At 37.8% G+C, this 15,065-nt stretch overlaps 1 protein-coding gene across 1 annotated transcript; it reads right to left on the bottom strand.

The window, feature by feature from the left end:
• Nucleotides 1-3,607: 3,607 nt before the first annotated feature.
• On the bottom strand, nt 3,608-5,264 carry LOC143625911 (gibberellin receptor GID1B-like). Its single transcript, XM_077096128.1, has 2 exons — nt 5,118-5,264; nt 3,608-4,861 (listed from the first exon to the last, which is right to left on the bottom strand). Exons 1-2 carry the CDS (start codon nt 5,154-5,156, stop codon nt 3,854-3,856), a joined length of 1,047 nt encoding a protein of 348 aa, XP_076952243.1. The 5' UTR covers nt 5,157-5,264; the 3' UTR covers nt 3,608-3,853.
• Nucleotides 5,265-15,065: the final 9,801 nt, after the last annotated feature.

The following is a 15,065-nucleotide window of genomic DNA, read 5'->3' as shown; positions in this document are numbered from 1 at the left end:
TGTTCGTTTATGAGCCATTCTTTAGGGTCATTGGTTTCAACTTCCGGGCCCATTGGTCCTTTTTGTTTTGCACCAGTCAGATTTTGGAACGTGAGATCGTCTGGGTGAGTTTCAGTTTGACTATGAGGTGTTGTGTTGAAGGGATGGTTACTGGTGGTGCGCACAGTGTCACGCGGCGCCCTCAGAACCTGATGTCCCTCATTAACATCCTCAAGCTCATTATCCTCCAGAACTTGATCATTGTTTCGAACACCGGAAACCATGGTGAAGAGAAAATTGATGAAATAGTAGTTTTGTTGCCGTTGTAACAGGTGATGGCGCCAATGAAGAAGCGTGGATCGACTTACTTGTATACGATCAACGTCCATCGGGTACGAGTGTGCTATATCACCGATGGTTTTCCGAGATACGAGTTCTTCCACCTACAAAACGAACAGCACCGTGAGCTTACCCCTCAGAAAGGGACAGAGGGGTCCTCTTTGGGGTAACCCTCCGGTGTGAGAATCATATATTGTAGGATGGGATAACCAGGATGTGAAAATGAGTAAAGGATTTAGAGTATATTTTCCTGCCCCCTCCAACTGTGGAGGTGGTGTGGTATTTATAGTATTAGGGTTTTCAATGACTGGGCTCAGACCCAATTAGGGCCCTTTTGGCCTCCTCCTATTGCTTCGCGCCACGTGTACTTAGGACACCTGGTGCTTTTTCATTGATTATTCTCTGACCAAGGTATTTCACCTGACCCATGTGCCATCACGTGGTGGCACATGGTCTTTGCTGAGTTGTCCACCCTTCATTGGCAGCTGTCAACATCAGCACATTCTTTATTCCTTAAAAGATACCTTCTGGAAGGTTGTCTGATAAGTACAATCATGGTTGTCCTTATCCTGATTTGGATTAGACTATTGTCTCATTTGTTGTGTGTCGCTTACGCGCGGCCTTCATGCGCCTATCCCGGGGATGCGCAAGGTCTTTTCTTTATTCTCACAGATGTTTCATGCGCTTGCGCATATGTGATATGCGCCACGCGCAGATGTTTCATGCGCTTGCGCATAGGTTTTAGCTTCGTGTCTTCATGACATCCTTATTTCAAGCCTCTTGTGTATATCCTGTGGGTTGACCCGCCCCGCTCGATGTTAAGGCGGGTGCATACCTCTTCATGCATCATCACATAACCAGTAGGTGTAATATTTATCCAACATAGCATCACACTAAAAATTAAATAAATAAATAAATAAAAATCAAGCGGCACCCTTAAGACTATAACTTATGACTTTTTTTTTACTAAAAGATCACTAGTTTGAGTCTCGTTTATATCAAAAAGTTTGTGTGAATCAAAGAATTTGACTACACTGAACCTTTGAAAAATGGATTTTCTCTTAGGCTGAGGGGTTTGGAGCGCGAGAAAGGGCGCAACAGGACAGCCGTTCGCGCCCCGGGGCGCGAGCACCACACCACCGAGGCGCGAGAGGGGCGCGAGCGCGGAAAAAGAGGCAGGCGCGGATGGGCCAGCGGCTGAGAATGGCGTGAAGGTTTCTTGGTTTGCGTGAATATAGCCGTTTGGGCTCGTTTTTTATTAAAAAAAAAAATTTTTTCCCATACAAATTTCTCTATATATTCACCTATATCCAACACAAACCCACAACAATATAACATACAATCTTTTCTCTCTATTAACCTATATCAAACCCAAACCAACACCAATATCACATACCAATATCACATACCACACCCAAAACCCAAAATCACCCCATCTTCCAAACCTTTTTTTAAAAACATGGCTGGAAATTGGTACCCAAACCTAGAATCAGATTACAGTTACGACGATTTATGGTCGGCACCGGACCAAGCGATGTTTTATTCGGGGTCGCAACAACCATCCGGCTTTCAACCATCCAACATACAACCATCTCCTAACTTTGTAGTTCCGGAGACACAAGAACCAGAAGGTGAAGCTGCGGGACAAAGAAGACGCGTCCACCGGAAAAAACAAATTGCAACGGACGGGTCGGGTTCGGCTTCGACCGGAAGGACGAAACGGAAAATCACTCCGTGGTCATCGGATGAGAAGGAAGCCCTGTGTCGGGCTTGGATAGTCACTTATGAGGATCGGCGTTGCGGTAATTGTTTTAACGTTTTTAAAAATGATTTTTAATAAAAAAGTTAAATAAAAAAGTTAAATGACTTACAAATTTATTTATGCATTTTGCAGCGGACTACCAAAAGAGCAAGGTCTTTTGGACAAAGGTTAGGGAGACGTTCTATTCGCTCGTTGGGATTACAGAGCGGAACGCCGATATGATTTCGGGTCGGTGGACCGAAATCAGAAAATTTGTCGGCTTGTTTACTAATCTGTTCAACAGGAACGCCGGTCGTATGAGACCAAGTGGCAGTGACGATTTGGCGGTTTATAATTTCACTGTCGAAGAGTGGAGGCAGGAGTGCCTGCGGAGGTATGGGACGGTGAAGACGTGGGACGATGTAAAGGTGTGGGAGAGGTTGAGAAGGTGTTCTAAGTGGGTTGAGCTGGTGGCGCCGGACGTTGATGCGGAAGTAGGGCCGAAACGGACTAAAACTAGTTCGTCTGGAGCGTACAGCACTTCCGCCGGGTCGGATTGCCGGGTTAGATTCGACCTAAACGTTGCGGGGGAGGAAACGTCTTCACCGCCGAGGAGGCGGCCATTGGGAAGGGACGCCAGGGGCAAAAAACCGGCTGAGGGGGAAGCCGTAAACATCAACGATCTTGTTGAATCCCTCAATAAATTCAACAAAACCATGGAGGTGGTCTCTAATGACAAAAAGGAAAAAAAAAAGAATGAGAGATTTGGAATTCCTTACAAGAGACTTCAGTAACCTAAATCCGGTCGACCAAATGCTGATGGAAAAACAAAAGGAACGTATCCGGAAGAGGTTGATCGAAGAAGACCAAGCCGAAGAATAAGAATAATGTTTTTTTTTAGTACTTTAATTTTTTTTTTAGATATTAATGTGTTTTTTTAATTAATGTGTGTTTTTTTAAATAGTTTATGAGTTTTTTTAATAATACGTTTTTTTAATACATTTATAAAAAAATAAAAAAAAAAACTGCTCGCGCCCCCTCTCGCGCCCCTCCACACCATGCCCCGGGGCGCGAGCACCACTACCAACACCCATCTTATCAAGTTTCTCTCTCTGCCACACGTCACAATATTATTGGCTGGCGCCCCCACTCGCGCCCCCCACACCCCTCAGCCTTAAATAGGTGGCGGGTCAAGCCACCATGTTTTGTCTGTGACCTGCACACGTGTATTGCCTTTTGCCAATAAAACAATAAATGTATCTGGATGGCCGAGCTTTGTTGATTGAAAAATCCATAGCTCCATATAAATATCTGTTCTTTGTACAAACCTCTCTTAAATTTAAGATAAATTAAGCACAAATACAATTATTTAATACCACACATGTGATTTGAGTAAAGTCGTCATAATTGTAAGTTTAGGTCCAGATAACTTTTTGCGTATTAAAATCAAACACCTTTAGCTTCAAGTAATCTTACTTGTGTGGTACAATATTCAACATCAAACCATAAACCAACAACATAAACGTTTATAACTATATACTTGTAATAGATCAACTAAATGAAATAATACTTAGTACTATTACAAAAGACCACCATTGTTGTTCTTCAAAGTTAGCTTCCCGTAACAACCTAGTAAAAGTGTAAAACCTTCAATTTATGCAGGGATTTCTTACCATGAACTCCCACATTATAATCCAACAAACACGAGCCGACACCGATTGGTTCAATCTCACATGATAATTAGTACTAATAGTAATAATGTCAGACGATTGTGTTATCGCTTCTTCGTGTTCGTCACTCGCTTCTAACAAAGTTCCTCATTTCCTCCATTAACGTGTAGAAATGCTCGTTATTCGGCAAGAAATAAAACCCGATCGTCGCTTTCTCCAAATACAAAAGCTTAACATCAAGCCCCGATTCACGCAACCCGTCAACATACGCCAATTGCCAATCTTGAACAAGATCCAAGCCCGCGACCACCACAAGACTTTTCGGAAAGTCAACCCCCGCGAGACTCGAACCACGAGGACCAAAAATGTTACACGCGGGATGATCTCTATCCTCGCCTTCGGGCAAAAACGCACGCCAATACCAATCTCTATCTTGCAACTTCACAAAATATTTCCCATCAAGATTCTTCTCGGACTCGGTCCGTTCTTCCCCGCCAAACAACGGGTGCAATAATATGTTCCCGAGCACTTCCACCCCGGAAACCGCGGCCCGGTGAGCCACATGGTGGGCTATATTACCACCGGAGCTATCACCGGCTAAATAAACATGAACTTTGGACTCTTTACCACTCACAAGCCATGATCTTGAATGAACCCATTTAAGGGCTTCCCACCCATCTTCATAAGCACACGGGTAACGGTGCTCCGGCGACCGGCGGTAGTTAACGGAAACCACCACACCTTGAACAAGTCCGGTGAGTCTCCGGCAAAAAGTATCATAAATCGCACTATTAGCAGACGAATGTGTAAAGCTTCCTCCATGGAAGAAAATAATAACCGGAACGACTTCCGTTGTGCTAAGCGGTTTCTCAAGCTCTATAATTCCGGCACCGAGTTGCCTGCCGGAATCATCTTCCGGCGGAGCACATCTGTAAATCCGGTTGAGAAGACTGGTTGACCGGTCAACAACGTCGAAAGAGTACACACCGTCGACCGGAACCGTGTTCGCTGAAACTTTCCGGTCTAGAAACTCGGCTAATTCCCGGTTGAACGTGCCGTCAGGTCTCCGGAGCATATTATACGCTAGCTTAAAATTTGAGATTAAGATCCATGTATGCAACGGAACAACTTTCTAAAAAAAAAATACATTATTTTTCAGTTTTCACATAAAATTATTATTATTAATAATAATAAGAGTGAAAGAAATCATGGGTTTTTTAGTCAACAAAAAAAAAAATGAAATAAAATTACCCAAAACGTCAATCAAAAAACACAAACAATCAACAAAAGAAAGTTAACCATTTTGGGAGGAACATAACAAGCAAAAACAAAAGGAGCCAGAGAAAGAAAACAGATCACAAAATAATAATAATAATAATAATAATCACCTTAGCTTCATTCGCGTTGATTTCGTTACTGCCCGCCATCACAAACACAAAATTGAACAAACCCCCTTCGTTTTCCTGTCAATTACGACTAACAAGAACAAACCCTAGAAGGCTAAAACCTGCAAGTTTAATATTTTATAAACTGTTGTATGTAAGTTGAGTGAATTTAAGAAGGAATAAGAGGAAAGAAGAGAAAGCCTGAAGTAAAGTAAAATTAGAGAGAGAAAGAGGGGATTTATTTAAGGGGGTGACGAACGACGGTGGTGGACGGAGGCGACAAAGCAGGCGGCCGAAATAAACTTTTGCAAGTGGGGCCCACTCTAATTATTATTATTATTGTTATTATAGTAATGTAATCTTGATTTTATGGTATTGTTTCATATTCAACCCTTGCTGTTTAGTCTTAATTGCTTTTTTGGACACTTGCTTTAATATAAACAAATGTAATTATAACAACTCCACCTAAGTCTCCTTTCTTTTGTCTTGTATTACTTAATTCATTGCATCTTCGCCAAAATTCTCTCTTTCCACTGGCCTTATTTTTAGATAAGTTATATATATATATATGACAGTGATGTGACCCACCGAGTTCAGGTAGGATGGTGTAGATGGAAAGCAGCCACAGGTATATTATGCGACAAGAGTTTCCCGACTAATCTGAAGGGAAAATTCTATAGGGTGGCAGTTAGACCTGCAATGCTATATGGAACAGATTGTTGGGCCATCAAGAAGGCACAAGTGCGGAAGATGGAGGTAGCAGAAATGAGAATGCTACGTTGGATGTGTGGGCACACAAGGCTAGACAGAGTAAGAAACGTTGTGCTTCGCGAGAGATTAGGGGTGGCGAACATAGCAGACAAGATAAGAGAGTGGAGATTGAGATGGTTTGGACATGTAAAGAGAAGACAGACGACGAATCCTGTTAGATCCGTAGAAAACATTACTATAGAGGAGAGGAGGGGTAGAGGACGACCGAAATTGACTTGGGATGAGAGGATTAGGCATGATTTGATAGACCTAAACCTCTCCGAGGACATGGTTGAGGATAGGAATTCGTGGAGAAGTAGAATTAAAGTTAAGGATTTTTAGAGAGAATTGAATACCTTAGGCCTTAGACTTAACTTATTTAGGTCACATACCATAATGGTATTTCCCTTACATATTTTATTATTATTAGTATTAGCTTTTATATTGCGGTTAAACTGTGACCTTTTTATTAATATTATTATAATTAGTAGTAGTTTTTATATAACTGTTAAACTTTGATTTCCTTTTTTTTGCTTCATACACATGTTCTTAGAGCCGAGGGTCTCTCTGGAAGCCACCTCTTTATTCCTTTGGATAGAGGTACGGTGTGCCTACATCCCACCCTCCCCAGACCCTACCTATAGCTCTGCTGTCGGTGGGATTTTACTGGGTATGATTGATTGATTGATATATATATATATATATATATATATATATATATATATATAATATAAAATGTAGAAATGGTAAGAATGACATAAGGGCTGTTATATACAAACACTATCATTATGGTGTGTGAATAAGGCCTATACGAGTCGTATAGGCCTAACTTATTAACATGCGTACGGAGGTGACAGTGTGACAGCTTTTTGCAGTCTATACGAGCCGTATAAACCCTATACGAGTCGTATAGATATTCTTGCTCGTATAGACCCTATACGAGTCGTATAGGATCTATATGACTCATATAAACAGCATGGCAGCTATAATTACTTATAATTATTTTATGGTCTATACGAGCCGAATAGATGGTATACGACTCGTACAGGCCAAATATCAGTTTTTCTTACTCCAACCATTTAAGATAATACCAAAAGTTGTTTGGCTTATTATAACATTGGGATATAAGCCTAAAACATGATAGATTTGTGTAATGATTTATGATTTCCTATGGACTCTATACGAGTTGTATAGCCCAAAACTCGGATGTTATTTTTAATATTTTTGTAATTTTAAAAAAATCTATTAAAAAAAACCATACGAGTCAAACTGACTCTATACGAGTTGTATAGCCCTATACGGCTCGTATAGGGGCTATACGATACAAATAAATGAAAACTGACACTCTTGACCGAAAATGTCTATCAATCTTGTTGGTAAAGGTAACGTTAACTTTTTTTTTAAAATTAAAGACTATAAACTTCACAAAATTTCTATGTATTTTTAATTTTTTATTTGTTTTAGAATGGTTAAGTTAGAGTGGGTTCGAGCTTGAACTTGAAATTAAATGAGGCAACTTAGCTAGACTTAAGCTCGAGCTTGAAATTAAACAAGCCTAAAATTGAGCCGGTTTGGCTTAGGTCGTTTTAAATCAATTTTTTTAGTTAGTTTTATGTAGGCTTTTATCGAGCAAGTTATGAGCCAAGAAACGACCCGTGAACTTTGCTAGCTAGTTTTATACGTCACATCTAAATACAAATTAAACATAAAACCAAATGTATTTGAAAAAATTCAAGTATTCAACATACTAAATGGTTGATTAGTGTAGAACCGACGGTGCATCACTCTTGTAACATATTTAACCGCTTCAGTGATGGATGAAAACATGCCAACCAAAGTACCAAATTATAAGTGTACTGTAATCTATAGCGAGAACTTCATCTTGAAGTTACAGGCTGTATTAAAGAAGCACTAGGTTTAATCTACTCCATGTTTCAAGTATACGACTGTCAATTTCTTTTTCTTTTTCCATTCTCTCTTTAAGAATATATGCCTATTTACCCAAAAACAAATGCCATTCATCAAAATGTTTAATTATATAAGATCAAAATACCAAAAACAGTCACACATCCTAGCACTACACTTATATGAGCACGTTTAACTCTGCAGTTCTCTCCTCACGGTCACACATCTTAGCATCTGTTCCATTTATAACCGGTGTGTGATTTAACTAGAGTGTTACACCTCATAACCACTAACCCGAAGTTGGTGAACATTAAACTCAACACATGTATTCTTTGCTGCATCATATCATTAACCTGTTAGCCTTTTCAATCGTAGATTCCTAGTCCATATTCCATGGAAGAAAATGCCAATAGCTGGCTTGGGGGGTATAGAAGATGTTAGATGTATGTGTCACATGAACAAGATCAAATATCTCTCTTTAGCAAATTCAAGTGTGCCGACATACGTAAAAACAAATAAGCAATTGCCTATTTGTTCCTTTTTTTGTGCATCATTAGATTCACCAACTAAATTGCAAACATATAATCACCAACCTCTTTAGAAACCAACAAGCACTTGGTCGAATTTGAAGCACTCTCTTTATAACATCATCTTGCTTATGAAGAGCAATGGCTGTAGATTAAGTTTGATTTAGTAGATTCTCACCGTTGTCAATGTAGGTTTTTTTTTTTGTTAAAAAATTATTTTGAGTTAGGAGTGTGTTTATTATTTCTATTACATTCCTACAATTTTTTTGGATACCAAACAACATAAAACAATAATTCATTTCATTCATATAAGTTAACCAAACAAGACAAATTAACGGTAATGATCCATTTCATTCCGTTGTCCATTCCATTCCTTCTCCCATTCATAAACATAAAAATGAGCTTAATTTTAATTAGTTTTTTAGGTTAAGAAAACCTTTTTCTTTTAACGACGTATAGATTATAAGGATTAGGTTATAATAGGAACTATAGTTTTTGTAGAAAGGATAAGAAGTAATCTTGTCCATTGATTTTGAACTTGGAAGGTTGAGATTAGTTTAGGGGGAAATCAAGTGTGAACACAAGGTAAATGACATAAAAGAAATAAAACATTTATTGATTTTCTCTCTCCACATGCAAGGCACATGCCAAATTCCCCCATCATTTTAAAACGTCCATAACTTTTTTTACGACGTTTTTATTGAAAAACAATTTCACCATAATAACGAGTGTCTTTTTATCTTTTATATGAGTACCATATTGTAATATAAAAATTAAAAAAAAAATAGTGGGCTTTTTACAAATTGTGTTTTACAAAATTGTGTTATACAATAGTATTTTTCATTGTGTTTTTTCCATTGTGTCATGCAATTGTGTTTTTTATTGTGTTTTTATCATTGTGTTTTTTTTTTCATAGTGTTTTTTTCCATTGTGTTTTTCATAGTGTTTTCCACTGTGTTTTTTCGGACTTTTCCGACGAGGTGGTGGCGGTGGGTGACGGTTGTGGTGACAGTGGGCGGTGGAGTGGTGGTGGTTGTAGGAGATGAATGAAGATGTAATTGGGTTTTATGTAAGTGGGTTTTCGAAATTAATGTAAGTGGATTTTAAGATTAAAGTAAGTGGGTTTTGATATTAAGGTGTTAGACTAAAATACCTTCCTTCTTAGCCTTCTTAAGAAAAAATCAAACTTCTTATTTGAATCTAATTCTAGAATATAAACAAGAAGGATGGTCTAGAAACTAGGACCGAAAACCCAAGAATGTAAGGAACCAACAAAACAAAAAACAAAAGGAAAAAAGTTATAGAACCAGGTTACAAACAAGTTGTGGGACATTTGATCTAGTTCTCAACCAAATATAAACCTCCTCTTTAATCACTCGATGACTTCTTGTCGCACTGTTAAAATATCTAGCGGAGCAGAACCTTAAGCCAAATGAAAACTTGAACCCATTTTAACTTTTCCATCAGGCAAAGAATCAAGCGATGCACCGAAGAGGCGAAGATTACTTCATAGAAACACAAATAAAACATGTAATATTCGTCAACACCGTCCCAAAATTTATTTTAACTTAACTAAAACTCCTAAAAAAAGTAATCAATACATGACTTTCCAAAAACGGAATGATGTTTATATATATCGTGGAATAAATAAATTTTACGAATCCAAAACTGCAAACGGGTGTCATCAATTTATTTATAGACATAATGTCTACAAACAAGTAATGTTGACGTGAAGGTTGTTTGCATAAAATAAAAGGTTACACATCTTAGGAAACATAATGAAACAAAACGAGTGTCTAACCTTTACAACCTTAGTTGATAATAATCAAATATATAATATTAAATTCACATAAAACACATTGCATATGCAATTACACAAATTAATGAACATATCGTCCCTTTTTCTTGTGAAATGTATGAGTTTACTAGGGATGTGTCGCATGTATTTAAATGGGAATATAGCGTCTTATGCGCGTAGTTATACAATGTTATACCAAAATTAAGCGGCATGCTTCATCACTTATCTTACGTTTTCTTAAAAATACACGCAGGAAGAGTTTCATTACAAAACTCTTAATAATTTAAAAACTTTAAAACTGTTAATTATGTGTAAACATACGATAAAAATTTTCAATTTAACGGTATAATTTATATAAGAATAAATAATGGAACATATAAAAGCAATTCAATTTAAAAACAATAAGTGAACCACATTTCTTAAAAAGAAAGTCAACAATTGAAGCGTTTTCATTTTGTCTTTAAACCATTTTTTGGACTTTATTATTTAACTTTTCCTACCGCCTGAAATGCAACCACCTAAATATCTTGATCAACTGTGTGGGTTAACTTCACATATTTCACATCGTTTTGTAACCTCATGTTCTAATCAGGGAGGATCCTCTAAAAAGTGTACTTCACCTAAGTAGCTTAAAGAGAGATTATAGAAATGACGCGAGACACTTTGTTTTCTTAATATACGACACCGGTAATCCAACAAAAAATCTAGTTAAAAAATGCAGCACAAAAAATCCAACATAAAAATGTAACACGAAAAGTTCATTGCAAAAATGTCATAAAACATAGAAATACAATCCATTTTCATACGTTTTTTAGTTGTTATTTTTTATTTAACAATATAGCACTTAAACTAAAGATAAAAGATGCTCGATTGTACGGTGCAATTGTCATATAAAAAGAGTTATGAACGTTTAAAAGAAATTTTCAACAATTTATCTTCTTAATTACAACACATAAAATTCAGTTAAAAAACTCCAATACAAAAAATATATATAGCAAAACAAACTCTAGTACAAATAATTCAGCCCAAAAAATCTACAGAAATTTCAGCACAAAAATTTTAGTAATAAAAAATTAACACAAGACAGTATAAAAATTCAACACAAAAATGTTGTACTAACATTGAATTTTATTTTTTTTTATATAATAATATGGTACTCAAATTAAAGACTAAAAAGTATGCAATTTTATGATGTACCATTTATGTTTTAAAACTAATGTCGTATATTAATGTTATGAATGTTTAAAAAAAACAATATCTAGTGAGATTCAAGGATTTTAATCGTTAATGTAAGGTTTTCACGTGTGGTTGACAATAAATAATAAATGGTGAAATATTACGTCTAACATACCAAATTAATTGTTGATCCACCTATTTTCACACACATTACTTTGCTATCACATAGGTGATAGGTGTCAACCACATGGATGTTAAAATCTTGTATTTACTAGTGTATACAAACTTTGTATTGTTCTAAGATCACTTCAGTCCGCTAAACGGGTTGGTCAGTCTGAGCTACCCAACCTAAATAGGTTGGTTTGCCGTTACTTTAACCTGGAGTTAATAGTTTGACTCAGAATTTACGTCAAACTGGTTCGTCAACATCGCCAGCTTAAACTAGTACCTCTTAACACATGATAAAGCTATAGGAACTACTTGACATGCATGATAAAATACCTTATTCCTCATCTCATTTTATTATGAACTTACTAAACTTCAATATATCTTATTTGTAAGACCACGCGCAATCATAGCCCTTCTTGTTATGCGTTGTGCGATATGTATCGGCAACGTCATCAAATGGGGGTTATGAAAAAGGTGGTATAGTGTTATGGCCTACCTTGCAATCATCACTCAATTCTTAATTTTTATTTTTTTTATTTTCTAATAATATAAAAGAAAAAATATCATTAAATATTTAACAATTACACCTCAATAAGGTTAAAAAGAATTAAAAGTAAATCTAAAAAAATACTACTCGTCTTCATCTTCATCGTCATTTTCACCTTCTTCGAATTCGCTTTCATCTTCAAACTCATCTGAAGAGGTAGGTCCCAGCAGAGACCAGTTGGTCCCGCAAGACTCACCTTGAACAGGGACGTCTGCGCAAAGGCCATCTGCTCCCGCAGGACCCACCATGCTCATAGAATCTTACGCGCAGTACGCAAGCTGTACACGCAGGGAAAGCCTCCCAATGGTGAAGTACCCCGCCTGTTCCCGCAGTTGCGGATACAAGCCATCAGGGAAGGCTACCCGCAGACAGCAGGGCTACACGCACAAGGCAATAGCTACTTCAGTAGTCACATGAAGGAATGAGCAAGGCGGGAACAATCCCGCCAAAATGAGCCAGTCCGTATGATTCTGAAAGATCTTTTGTACTATACCTACCAAGGTATGGATAGGACAGAATCTGACCAGAACAACCCATGAGCCAATCACAGGGTGACAGCTCACCGACAACAGTACGAGGAGGAGCACCCTCTAGTACTGTTTGTCACTATTAGCCGCTGCCTACTCACCAACTCTTACTGAGGGGCGTGTGTAGCCTACAGTTGGTAGAATAGTGTTACTGTTGGCCGTAACCTATTCACCAACCAGCATGGCCTGCGTATAATCCACAGTAGGTGGGACGTGCATAATCTACAGTTGGTGGAATAGTGCAGCCGACTTTGTTACTGTTGGCCGTAACCTATCCACCAACCAGTATGGCCTATGCATAATCCACTGTTGGTAGAACAGGAATACTATTCAGCCGGCTGTACCTTCTAGGAAACCTACCTTCGGCTATAAATACTCCAACATCTTGGAATGGTAAGGGCATCTGATATCTCAATCTTATCTAGCAATCTCTTAATATACTCTTATATTCAGAGCAACCTGGTCTGATTCTCACGCCGGAGGGTGGTCACAAGGAGGAACCCCCCCTTCTCAGTGACGAGCTTACGGTGTCTGTTTTGCAGGTCTCCTGAAGAACAGCCTTCTCAGCTAGATCTCATCCGTGGAAAACATTACTTAACCCCCAGATTATCTATAATCTGTCCAGGGTTCACTTAGTGTTTCTTCATTTTACCTTTATTTTCAAATTCGTTTTGAATGGCCGTGTAATCGTTAACTGCAAAAAAATGGTTGTAACATTCTGTTGTCAATGAGGGAATCCGTTTTTGATGTTTTGACTAGAGAGTTTTGTAGAGTTTGTGTGAGTTTAAATTGTGGGTTAGATAGATAGTATATAAAGCAAATTTAATATTTTTAATACTGGACGTTGTCTAACAGCAAGGTTTGACCAATGCCATACATCAAGGGCGCCATCTACATAGCACATGTGAAGAAAAAAACACCCATAACTCTCCGTGGACGGTGTCCAAATCTTCAAACAAAATGGTGTTAGACACATCTCGTATGGAAGCAAAAATACCAGCGGCAGATCTAGATTTGAAATTTAAGGGTAGGGCTCAAAATTTTTTTTTCCCATAGTTCATATAATGCTAACGAAACAAATATAAAAAAGCGACAACAAATAAATTTAAATACACAGGCCTTAAATTCCTCCTCTTTGGTTTTTAAACGCTTGAAATCGAGCCATTACATCTTCATTTACTTTATCAAACGTTTCTCTTTCGACCGCACAAATTAAAGCATTGTTCAAATACTCATCACCCATTCGATTGCGCAAATCTGTCTTGATATGCTTCATTTTAGAAAGACATCTTTCAACGGTTGCGGTTGCAACCGGTAAAACCAACGCTAGCTTCAATATTCGATAAACCAAAGGAAAAGTTGTGTGTTTTCCGGTTTCCACAATTACACGAGCAAGATCACCCATTCCACCAAGATTTGGAAATTCCTCATCTTCTTTTAAAGTGTAATAAAAGGTCGAAAGATCATCCGAAATACACCCTTTTTCTTCGTTAGTAAAATTGTTCGGATACATCTCTGAAAAAGCCACTATCTTAGATATGTCAAACTTAGAAAACGAATCACAAGGATTTAAACCCGACATGTTTTATAGCAAACTAGTTGAAACCTCACTAAATCTATTTCCAAGTTATTGAATTTACATATCCAAAACCGTATTAAAAACTTCAACCTCAAAATGATGTCGATTAGTAATGGCAATCTTTCGGTTTCTTTGATTACCATAACTTTCCGCCATATCTAACATCTCAATCTTGAAGCCGAAGGAATATTTGAACTTGGACCGATATCTTCATTTTCTTGCATTTCATTAACCGTATTTGAACTTGAAGTTGGAATATTTAAACTTGGTGGGGAACCGATGTCATTGTTTTCTTTTCTTTGACGTTTAAAAAGGTTGCTAATGAGAGATTGTTTACTCATCATCAAAGTTTCCTAAACAAAATTTGAACCAAAACCTAATATCAATTCCAATTTAGACATAAAACTAAAAGCTAAATACCTAATTGATTCCAATTTAAACATAAACCCTAAATCCCAAACTAATTCCTTGAAACATAACCCTAAATGGCTAAATCCCTAAATACAAATATACAATAAATCTTAATTAGTTCTTACCGGGAAGAATCGAAGATGGAGACAGTGGACTGATGGGCGGACGGCGGTGGCGGTGGACTGGCGGGCGGAGGCGAACTGGTGGCGGTGGTGGCGATAGTGGCTAGTGGGTGAACCGTGAACAGACCTACAGACTACAGTGAGACGTTGCCTGTTTCTTTTTTTCTTTTTAGTTTTTATTATTATTGTATTATTTGGGGTTTTTGTTTTGGGCTTGGGCTTTTGTCAATTTGTTGGGTTTAATTATTCAATTGATTGGGCTTACTTTTTGTTTAAGGGTAACGTTATTTTTTGTTCAGAATCAGGGGTAACGAAACCACGAAAACCGACCGAAAATTTTCTTTTTACACTACCGGTAAGACGTTGAGGGGTAGCGGAGGCTACCCCTGCTAACACTCTATGTCCGCCCCTGAAAAATACACCCATGGCGCCACAGGTACA

The sequence above is a fragment of the Bidens hawaiensis genome, unplaced genomic scaffold (genome assembly GCF_021521415.1).
Source record: "Bidens hawaiensis isolate Kalapana, Puna unplaced genomic scaffold, B.hawaiensis_p1.1 tig00004242_1, whole genome shotgun sequence".
NCBI lineage: Eukaryota > Viridiplantae > Streptophyta > Magnoliopsida > Asterales > Asteraceae > Bidens > Bidens hawaiensis.
The sequence above is the reverse complement of the archived record's forward strand: the minus strand, read 5'-3'. Positions and strand labels throughout refer to the sequence as shown.